Source organism: Cygnus atratus, chromosome 12 (assembly GCF_013377495.2).
Source record: "Cygnus atratus isolate AKBS03 ecotype Queensland, Australia chromosome 12, CAtr_DNAZoo_HiC_assembly, whole genome shotgun sequence".
In the NCBI taxonomy this organism is placed as follows: Eukaryota; Metazoa; Chordata; class Aves; order Anseriformes; family Anatidae; genus Cygnus; species Cygnus atratus.
In genome coordinates, this window is record NC_066373.1 from 4,290,745 (window position 1) to 4,302,825 (window position 12,081).

At 35.3% G+C, this 12,081-nt stretch overlaps 1 protein-coding gene across 11 annotated transcripts in view; it reads right to left on the reverse strand.

Moving 5' to 3' along the window:
• CDH13 (cadherin 13) overlaps positions 1-12,081 on the reverse strand; it is a 477,794-nt gene that overhangs the window by 193,334 nt on the left and 272,379 nt on the right. For 6 of the 11 annotated variants that reach the window (XM_035543527.2, XM_035543525.2, XM_035543530.2 and 3 more), the window contains one exon: positions 7,884-8,028. In XM_035543527.2, coding sequence (XP_035399420.1) covers positions 7,884-8,028 — 145 coding nt within the window. Of the gene's footprint in view, positions 1-740; positions 783-2,222; positions 2,353-7,883; positions 8,029-12,081 lie in introns of those variants that run through there. The other 5 variants (XM_050713274.1, XM_035543529.2, XM_035543522.2 and 2 more) reach the window with 2 other exon arrangements.

Below are 12,081 nucleotides of genomic sequence, written 5' to 3' on the forward strand. Positions count from 1 at the left end.
CTTTCAAACCCACCCTTTCCTCTTCTGAGAGGGATACATTAGCAGATGCAAGAGCCAGGGGAAACTTTACTAATGCATAAATTTCCCTTTGCAAAGAATTGCAAATTGAATTACACTAATACACTTGAGACCTAGTTTTTCAGTAACCAAAAAGGACTCCAGCACTTAAAAAAAAAGGTTATTTAAGAAACATGCTTATTTTTATTTAAAGAACCTAGGTTATAACACAAAAAGAGCCGAGACAGCTAACCATCTTCGCTTTCATTGTTATGTGCCTGCCAGTATATTACAGGGACTATTTTACTATGTAAAATGTCCAGTGTAAAGAGACCATAATGCATTTATAACCTTTAGCATCAGGCACTAATGCTGATCTGGCTGTAATAGTAGTTTTTGGTATATCATTGCATAACTAGAGGAAAGCTTTCACCAAGGTCACTTTAGCAGGAGAGACAGTGAGCAAATCAGTTGTGCATAAAAACAAAAAGTTAAAGGGAATTTTCTGTCTGGGGCTGAAGAAGGGGAGTGGCTCGTTTCTGGTCCTTACAAACAATGGCAGTCACTGTGGCTTGCGCAGCCAAGGTGATTTGGAGCCTTTTCTGACTCTCAACTACTTCTGCCGGAAAACAAGAATAATTGAACCCTGGAGTGAACTGCAGACTCCTGCTTCCAGACACTCACACCAGACACTCAGTTTGAGTGAACTGCTAATTGCTATACTTGAGATTATTTAAACTTACTCAGAAGGTGCTGGTTTAACCACACTGGCACTGCTGGGCAACCTGTTAATGAATAGATCATACTTTAATGGGTTGATCCTCTCAACTTCTTCCAAAAAACACACAGGGAAGTTAGTTTAGATGTACATCCTTCTCTGCCACAGTACAACTACACATTATTTATAGATACAGAACATCTTTTGTTTTCTTTGTATATAGACATTTTTATACATAGACGATAACTAGAATGCCAGGATCCCTAAGCCCCACTAAAAGATCAAATAAGTGGAGTATTCATATATGCACATGTCTATCTGTAATGACATTTTTTAAAAATACGTATACGTCCACAAAAATACATATACACAACACCAATATTAATGTACAGCCATATTTTACACCACAGACTTGGGAACAAATTCCTACTGGTATATACAAAGCAGCTGTGTATAATTAGCATTACAGATATGTCTAACTAGTTTACGTCCATTACATTTACAGGCTAGATTACAAAAAAGCTTCAAAGATGCAAGTACATTTTTATTGAAATGCAAATAGTTAATCCTAAGAAAAGATTGCTAGAAGTTTGTGGTAAACATTTAAAGTATGCATAAAACTACCCACATTTGTTCACAGAACATACAATCCTTTTTCACATACTTTTCCCATAATCATCTACTGAGGGAGATGGGATGCTAGGCTTTAGTTGTAACTCAGCACAGCAGTTTGTATCTCTAAACATAGATTTTTCTATATTCTCTGTTTCCTTTAACTCAGAGGCTTCCTAGGCCAGAATCTAATTAAATACTATAATACAGAATAACTAAGCCGTTTAGGAAGTTTTTCGCCCTGGATGAATCAAATTCCTTGAACCAATTTATACTTTTGTTTTCTCCAACAGCTCATAGTAATAAGTTTCACAATTAACTGTGTGACGTTTCAAACCTCCACTAAAATCAAAGTATTGCTGCAAGAGACATTGCTCTGAATCAAAAAAGCTCAAGTTCAAGTATTTAACTTGGAGATAATTTTGATGTGGATTTTACTGAGACATTCCAGCTTTGCAGCTCAGATCTATATATACACCTCTAAGTTCTCTACTGCTGATTTTATTTATTAATATTCAAAATTATGAATATTTTAAAATGAAATAATGAGCTCAGACATTATATACCTTTAGAAGCTAGCAGGCAGAAAATGAGATTGAATTGATAGGTCTTCAGATCCTGCTAAAGCACCACCCGTAAGTGGGGTTGCAATGTACACTCATGTTTGCAACAGTTCTGTTAATCAGAGGCAAGGCCAAAGTGGCTCAAGGCCAACCTTTTTTTTTTTCAGAATATGTACCACTGAATCATTTTTTAGCTTTAGGTCACACACAGGATGTAAAGCTAAACCATACCTTTACAAGCTTTTCCCCGTAGTATTTTTTTTCTCCCCTAAATGAACATATAAAAAAAATAAATAAAATAATAAAAAAAGATGGGAACTTCTTTTGCTTACCTTGGGAGGGAAAAAAAAAAGTAATTTGGATCAAGCCAGTACAATAAATACACAGTGAGAGAAGTACTTTCTTCAGGGCTAGCAGATCATGCCCACCCCATTGAGACCAAGACATGGTCTAGTAGGCAGGCTATTAAAGATTTAATTTATGGTATGGTGAGATTCCTATAAATAAAAATCACAATAAGAGCCAATAATAGTTTACATTTTAGTACTAAAATGCATCAATATTCCCATACCACACAAAGTAGTTCTACAAGAAATGTATGCAAGCCTCCATCACACAAAAATTAAATGTATGTTTGGTATTTGCCTTGGTAAACACGGTGGAATTTTTTGTAGCTGCATACCCTAAAGAGTTTATCACAATCCTTCATATCAAAAGAAATATCAATAAGTGATTGCAATTATTTGATTCTCCTTATACACTGTAAGCACTAAACCATTTTTGCTTTGTCTTGAACTCACTTTTTCATTTTTTTTTTTAAGATCATCGTTAGTGTCAGCAGTACTTCAAGCACATGCCTTTACTTAGAACTACACTTCCAGATGTATCAAAATGTGCCTCTTTACTTTGATTACATTTCCTGCAATTCTTATTCAAACATTCTATATTTTATTCTCATTATGGTCATGAACTCTATCTTCACTCAAACTGCTTTTCAAGTATTTGCTCCTGAATACTGTGCTGTGGAAAGCATTTTGTTTGGCGAAATAGTTTTACACAGTATGTTTGCATTCCTTTAAATTGACTGCAGATTTTCTGTGTGGAACTCTCCAAACCTCTGCAAATCTCCCTGTCATACACTGAGTAAAGTTCAAAGTGCAAATCATCAGCATATATATCAATATGTATACAACCCCCATTCTTCTTCAGACTTATAACATCAAATGATGCTTAGTTCTTGTTTTAATGAGATGTTGATATCTACATCATTTTTGTTTTTATGCTATTTAAGGTTTGATATCCTGAACTACCCCTCCATTTTAATCTTACAGAAAGAGCATCATCTTTATTTTCAAAATGGTTGCAATGTGTATAAAACCACACAAATAAGTGTATGCATATGCACAATTTGGCAACTTTTCTCACAAAAATGTTTGAACTAAGGAGAAATACCATCTTACACTAATGCAGATGGAATCAGGAGCCACTGGAGAACTTCAGATGTTACTTAAGACAAAAAGACTTTTTTGCTTTACTCTTCTCTTCTGATGGCTCTTTGTGAAAGTTCTTAAAAGCATTCCTGTGGGTTTCCCCCCAATATTATTGCATTTACACATCACAAGAAAGAAGTGGTCCTGGAGAGCTCACCAAATTCAACACAATTTGTCATTTTAAAGCTTTGGTAACCTTACCTCATAAATCAGAAGGCATTTCAAGGAATTAAAAACCACAGGCCAGAAAACGCTACTGTATCTGCAATGTATTGAGGATGATTACTGGCACAAGACCAAGAAAGAGGTCTTATGTTATATATCCTCACCATTTTGCTACATCAGCCTTCCTGGAGTTTACCTTTCCTGGTATCTTTTGATTCTCATCTATTATATCCAACCTCATTTCCATTCATAAGTGTACTAAATTTCTTGTTGTAGTTAGTTGAATTATCAAAAGAATATACTGACAGGTTGCTCTCAATAAGAAGCCACCATCTTAAGAACTGGTTTTCATTTATCCAAATCATAGCCATGTTCTATTAAACAACCCACAGCTGTCAACAATACTTACTCAGTACTACAGACCCGTCCTCATGCTTTATCCATTTTTACAAATAATTCTTTTGTGATACTGAACATCCCTTTAGGCTACTATTCTTTATTCCTTCTGTTTGCCTCTTTGAAGGTTTTTAAACGTTCCTTTATTTCCAGCAATTATTTGTAGACATCTTTCAGTCCTGCTTTGGGGCTCTTCAGCTGGAATGCAATGTATTCAGGCTATTGTTCATCGTTGAAAACTTTTTTTTTAATGCAATTCTTGAGCAATTTTTCCAACCACTTCAGTTAAGATTTTACCCTGTTGGGCTTGCAGCATATTGTTACAAGTCACATAATGTCAAATGTGTTTAAAATAATTTCTGCTAAATGCCTCCAGCAAGTGAAATGAGATGGCTGCCATGTTCATTTAACCAGCCTTCTCTTTTCAGTCTTTAAGGAGTGAGCCATACCCAAATGCTTCTGCCTAAGTAATCCATAAAATAAGTCACTCATTAATTCACTGAGGTATGTCTGCAGTAGGGCACAGACCCTAGAGTTGGCAGCTTGATAGACCAGAGATCAATAGGAAATAAACTGGGTCATAACTTATAAAAAAAAAAAAGGTGAGAAATCAGCAGTACAGTTACCACAAAACCTGTTACTGTCAGTAAAAAACACACCATAGTTGTCAATGATTCAGGCTCACCTATTATTTCCCTGATGTAATATATGATGAATTCAGTACCCGATTAGAAATTAGAGAATACAGTAACCAACAGAAATAGAAAAAAAGCCTATTTCTCTAGTAGCTTTTTTTTTTCCCCACCCCAAAAATGCATAGCCATCAACTTTGCTGATTGTTCAGGAAAAGGATTTCTTAATAAAAATCTAAAACTGTCTTTAGTAAATTTAAACATATATTTGAGTGCACATTTGTTAGAATGTGACTAAGGTATTTACAGGAATTTCACACTTGTCCATGAAAACCAATTACCCATAACTAACTATATCATGGAATCACTCCATGAAAGATATTTAAATAAAGAAATATATTACTATACCACCTACCATTCAACTACGTTAATCAGAAAATAAGTTATAAGGTGTGGCAAGCCCTAGCTTGAAATCGAGTATTTTTTTTTTCATGTAATGCATATAACATTTTGTATTCTCCATGCCCAGGCATTTGCATCTTCCATAAAGTGATGGCATACAAATCCTAACTGTCAAAATAACCAGTGATGATTACTGTCAGTTCAAAAATCACACAAACAAAAGGTGAATCAAAACAAAAGCATGGCCTTAGCAATACAGATAATGTCTTAAAATACCATCAAAACACATCCTCACTGGGTCAACACACAAAGTTCATTTAATTTATGAATAATTAAAGAAAACAAAAATTACAGTGTTTCCATGCATTGTTCTTTTGATTTTTCTACTTGTAACTAGCTTCAGTGTCAGAAAAAAAAAAAAAAAAAAAAAAGAAGATTCTTAAAAGGGGCATAGCAAATTTCACTATACTCCTATAAATTTAAATTAGAGAATTTTAAGCTTGTACAAGACAACGTATGATTCTTCAGAAAAACTGAGACAGTCATCACTTTAGCATTACTATTGATATAGTGATCACTGCAAAAACAAGTTTGTGTCTTTCCATAATTAAGGAAATAAGCTTTCAAATAACTAAGGAGAAATGGTATTTCAGGAAACAAAAAGATAGAACATGTCTTACAGCAACAAGAAGGAAGTCTAACATAAAGCTTAATTTGAATATTAAAATGAAGATTTATGAATTTCAATTTGCCATACTAACTCTCTCCAAAATTAATTTATTAGTAGTTCTCCAATATTTCCAATAAATATTTCTAGTGACTGATAAACCATGTATATGTTTAATTTTAATAAAATTAAAATACATGGAAATAAATATATGGAAAGCCACTAGAAAATTCCAGGATTTGTGAATGCTAAAATTATGGCCCCACAGGGAAACACACAGGAACCCAGCAATGAATGACTTAAAGCAAAATAATCCCTAAATCTCATCTGAATCTCTTACCAAGGCCTCAAAATCTTTCAGACAAGTTTCACAGCCTGTATCTTTGCCTATATAATTACGTATCTCTAATCACTGTATTATTGGAACCCACGGACACTTACTTGACCCAGTGATCCTGAATACAGATCCAAGACACTTATGAGTGATTTTTCAGGAAAAAAAAAAAAAGCACTTTTCAATGAATGGGTTTGATTTATAGCTGGAAAAAAGATGGCTGTGATAGGAAATCAGGTTATGCATAGAACTCAAACCCTTTCTTTTGGAACTTCAGAGAAGAAACAGAGCAATACAATATTAATACAGTAAGATGGAATCAGGAATCATACATGCAAACACATGCACATAAAGATTTCTATCAAGCTGTGCAATGGAACTATTGATTGGGAGCAGCACAGCAGCAGAACCTGATGAATAAATTTAAGATACGTGCCATAAAGTTTGAAGAAGTATGGAAAACAGATGTAAACAACATAAAATTGTTGTTGAGCAGATGCCATCTGTGTACAGAGCTATGACAGATTCTTGCTGACACTGATTCCACAGGTTCATTTTTGCACAAAATAATTTTACAAATATTGGTGTTCCCAACACAAAAAAAAAAAAAAAAAAAAAAAAACACAATGAGCTTATGAAGTTTAACAGGATGAATACTTGGGGGAAAGAGGGAGAGGATAACAAAAAGATGAAGTTGAGCAAAATTATTTAAACTTTGATCAATTGGTAAGACAATGATAATGTCAAATGCTACATGGACAAATATCAAAAAAAAGCAAGAATTGTTGATGAGTAAAAATAGAACTGCCAATTAAAAAAACCAAAACAAAACCTTGGCAGTGAAAAGAAGTTTGGTATATAGGTTGAGAAAAGAAAGAACATACAGCCAACACCAATCAAATATCACTCCATAGCCTGGAATTAAGTCACAGCTAAATATTACAAAACATATTGTCTGAGAAGGGCGCCTAGTACATAAGAGGAATAAGCTTCTGCTTTGATGCAGAGAAACGAGACTACTGGAAGACTTGCAGAAGCACTCAGCTCATACATTTGAGGCTTCAAACTCTGCAGAGTTTGAGCTGTTTCACACCATTTTCTGTTGCTGAAACACTGGATTTAGGGGCTTTGAATTTACTAAAACTACACCACCTGCATCAGTGGTCTAGGAATGTTTATTTAAGTAGGTATAACAAAAAGAAGCTGTAGTGTGAATGAGAAAGTAAAGTTGGTCCAGTGATCTGCTTAGATGGTCCTACTGTTCCATACTACTGAATGATTTAAGCTTAGAAATTTCAGAGAAAATTGATAGTAATATATCCTAAGTTTATGATGAAACTAGTTACAACACAAGGAGAATGGGAAGTAGAACAGTCTAAGGAAGTTTCTTTTGAATTCTTAGTAAGCAATCAATATCTGAAGTAAATCAAGAATGTGCTAGAGAACTACAGTAGGAAAGAGATAATGTTCCAATTGGTAGCCATAATTATAAATATGAATCATGTTCCTTGCTTGAATGAAAAAATAGTTTAAGTTGCCTTGTTGGTTCGTTGCATACTTGTCACAACGAAAGTAAACTTTATATGAAATGTGAAATTTTTTTGATCACAGCTACAGTTGATCAAACAATAGCAAATATATGCAAAAATGCTAAACTCACTAAAAAATCAATGTGATTTCTAGGAACTACATAAATAATAAAGTATGGACAAAGTCTAACATCTACTTCTAGTCCTATCAACATACAATACAAGGAATTGAAAGGGAATATCTATCCTCATTCAGAGTAAGCAAAGCACATCACCACATTAATCTTCCATGACTATTAAATATTCATAAAATTGTATGTATTTGAATCCAGATTTCATTTCAGTATGCCTGTAGAGATATGATTGGCATGGACTTACCTGTAGGGGATCCCTCCATGACGTGACCAATATAGGGTCCTTCTTTGAACATTGGTTTGTTATCATTCTGATCAATAACGGAAATATCTAGGCGGACTGGCCCATCAATGACTTTTCCGCTTAAATCTGTGACCTCAACTTCCAGCTGTATGAAAAAACAGAAAAAAGGAGGGAAGTTGTTCATTATCACAGTGAACAAAGAGTAAGAAAAAAAGCTCCCATCAGTGCTGTGGTAACAGACCTTGCCAGGGTTACCACTTCCAGCCCATTCACTTGGACTAGGGTCACAGCAGGTTTTAAATCTAAGCAAAAGAAAATGACAGATGTACATTCACATCAGGATATCTTTTCGTAGCTTGAAAGTACCACATTCCCTGAAGAATGAAATGGGTAGAGTATAAGTAAAAAAAGACTCCCAAATTCGATACTAATCATGGGAAGATTTGCTTAGAATTTGTTACTTAACTTTTTTCAACCACATTTAAAGAGTACAAGTATGGAACTATCGTAGTACAATTGACATATCTTCTAATGCTCTGTTAGGAGCTTTTTTTTTTTCTTTTTCTGTTTTTTAAGGGCAAGAGTGCCTTAGACATTAAATACATTTTCTCAATGATCATGGCATGAGGTATTATGTTAGATATTTTTGATAGTTCATTTTTTTAATAAGGTATAAAAGGACAAAACATATGCAGTTTTATATAAACAGGTATATATGCACACACACACACACCCTCACATCCCAGTGTACAAAAGCATCTGCTGGGCAAAAAGCCACATAGAGCCATATATTTGTTTCTTTTACTTCCAAAACCTGGAAAGCAAGATTATATCATGCACATCTCAACCCTCTAATCCACTTTTAATGGAAAAATCAGAATGAGTTACTAAAACTTAGTCATTAGGGCAAACCATACTAAAACTTCTTATACATGATGACAAAAAGGGTCAGTTTAGATTGCAGCTGCATTCTATATTTGCAATTCTCTCCTCACCACGACATCAGTAAAAACAGTAAGTGTATCAGAGAGACAGTTATCATTTGCACCCACTCTACCCATCCCTAAACTCAACTCTTTAATGGAGTTAAGCCAGCCAGAAAATGGACCTGGGCACAGATGTTAACTTCATCTTCGTCTGTTTTTTCCCTGAGAAAGTGGTAGCAGCAGGGGCTGAAGTCTCCGAGCACTTTGTTTATCCTGTTAATTTATTCTTCATTGCCATGTCTTATACCTGTAAGTTATTTTTAAGTTGGTGATAAGTCCTAATGGGAAAGAATTAGGTCCGAATTCTAATTTCTTGTAACAATGGACGTTTATCATCACATCTGTGTCTTTTGTTATGCTTATAAGTAAATCCCACTTTCATAGTTAAACTTGCAAGGTGTAAGTAGAAGCATTCATGTTGTAAGCAAGATGTCTCATCACACCATTTGTAAATAGTGTCACAGTCCATTTTAGCATCTACTTACTTTGCTCATCCTCATTTCTCAGGCAACTGTTCTTGCAAGTTTTTCCCAATGTTATTTTTTTACTAGACAAAAATGATTTTTCTTTTTTCTAGATTTGTTGGCCTAACATCCAATAAATGCTCTGACATGAAGACAACTGACTCATGGCATCAGCACAGCTGAAGCGTTATGGGGGAACATGCCCCTTCACCTTCGAGGCCTTGCATAACATTGGACTATGAAGCCAATGTAATAATTTTAGGATTGTGTATGATGTGAGGAGAAGTAGGAAGGAAAAGGCAGTGTTATTTCTGAACTACATTAAAGCTAGATAAAACTTTAGATACAGTTAGAAACTGCTGACAAAAAGATTTATCTAAGTAAACGTTGACTCATCAAAACTACGTTAATTGCTTTGGGGAATGAAAGAATAGAAATATTTCTGTGAAATTACAGCAAATTCACTTTCAAATTTAAGATAACTTGCTCTTAATCTCTCTCTCAATATTAAGTAGATATACTGCTCACTGGACAGAACAAAGGTTTTCCTAGGTTTAAAATAACTACTTCAGCTGCTTTGATAGAAATTGAAAGTGATCTAAAGCAAAGCTTGATCTAACATTTGTCTGTTTCACACAGACTTCCACAGGTTAAGGAAGAGAATAAGAGATTCTTATTACTAACTGCAATAGATTTATTGTATCATTACAAAGTCCACTGGTTCTGAATCCTACTGGCCCAAAATATTCTGGTAACATGTCCACAGGAAATGTCACATGATCTCTGCTTCATTTTATTAAGATGACAGAAGACTTCATTTTTATTAGTCTCTGCACAGTAACTTGTAGGTCCTAAGCATTCTGTAGAAAACATTAAAAGCCTGCAGCACCTAATCATGACCATCTGCCTTTACGTGGCTGCTACACAAAAAACGCTTGCCTAGATCTTGTCTTACACAAACCACACCCCGAAAACAAAACAAGCAAACAAAAAAAGCACCAAGGAAAATATACTTTACCTTAAGAAAACAAAAAACACATACAGGGGAAAGTAGTATTTAAGAAAAAGACAATACTGGCACAGAAAACATTACCTTAAACAGGCTGTAAATAAAACCAGTGGAAAATTAGATTGTGTCTAACTATCAAAAGAGTGAGATTTCAGTCTTTCAATAAAGAAGAAAAGCAGAAAAGCCTATCTAGTTTTAATATAAAACTTGACTGATGTATGACAGATACTGCACTCTTTCTTTTGATAGCAACAGACTGTAATTTAACATTCAGAACGTATTTAAGTTCCTACCTGATTACAACAACATAACTTGAAAGAAAAATGGTAAGCATAGATAGATTTGGGCAAACTGACAAAAAAAATAAGTCTGCAGAGCTCTGTAGCTACTTATTATGTGAAAACCTGATAAGGCTGACTATGCTTCTCATGTTCCAACTTAAAAGTTGTGAAATTACATTCATAATGATAAAGTTACATTCATCATAATCTAACCAACCATATTTTCAGGAACTCTGAAGGCTAAATCCCAATCTCATTTCTGACAAAAGAATACACATAAACTACAAAGGATAGTCAAGGGTTCGTGAGAACCTCACGCTTCACAACGCAAATTGCCATGATAGGATACAAAGCAGACCTTGACCATTGCTGTTAAGATAACTGAGTAACGCTGATAAAATTAAACACATCAATAAAACAAGGAGGAGCAATGTAACACTGAAAACTGCAGGCAGGAACAGATTTTAGCCCGTTTGTCCACAAAAACTCTTCTTTGGTACTCCCCCTTCTCAAAAGGGACTTTCCCTACAACTTAGCTCCTCACTGCAGATAGGAGGAGGGTTCTCATCACCTCAAATATAAGGATGTAATCAGAAGTTTAGTAAGCTTTTCTAAGCTGTTCAAACCTCTTTTAAGCATTCTCTTGTAATTTATATAGACTTGATTTCTTTCCACTATGGTAGTCAGCAATAACATTTACAGGAAAAGATAACCAATCTCAACCTTACCATTACTTCAAGCAGTTTCAAAGGTTTCTCTTCACAGGACGGTTGTTTCCATTCATTTATTGCTTTTGGTGAAATGATTCTGGATAGCCACATTCCTTCTCTGCATACAAATGTCTGTTTTTACTTTGCAGCCAATGGCCCACACCAAATTATATCATAAATTTAAAGCTTTTCATAAAGTAAACCTGGAATAACTTTTAGAGCTCAATTATCTTCAAAGCCTAATACAGGTTCTTTAGTCACTAACTGCTTTCTAATTTTAATTTCCAATTTGTTGCTGATAAGAATGTTTCTTACAGATTTCTTCCAGTTGGCTCAACAGATGGTTTTGCTGCGTGGTCCTTGCATCTAGCTTCACCCAACAAAAAAATAAATTCAGTTGTTTGAGTGTGCGAAAACAGCAGCTTTCCAGAATGGCGTAGTCCCCAGGGCAAGGAGCACCCAAACGGCCAGGTATCTCTATGAGGAGAAGCCGGGGCTGCCTCACACTGGTTCCGGATGGTTCCAGATGGTTCCATGGTGGCCCTACCTCAGGGCACAGCTGAGCCCCTCAGCAACAGAGGTGATACCCCAGGGAGAGGGTATTTATGAAAGAACAAAAAACACTGCCCAGGTGCTTTGGTTTTCTCTCAGCCAACCAATTTTTCATCTTGCCTCCCTCCCCCATTGCACTGAAGAGGGCAACGGGGGGCGCAGCTGGGTGGGCCTCTGGCTGCCAACGAGCGGCAGC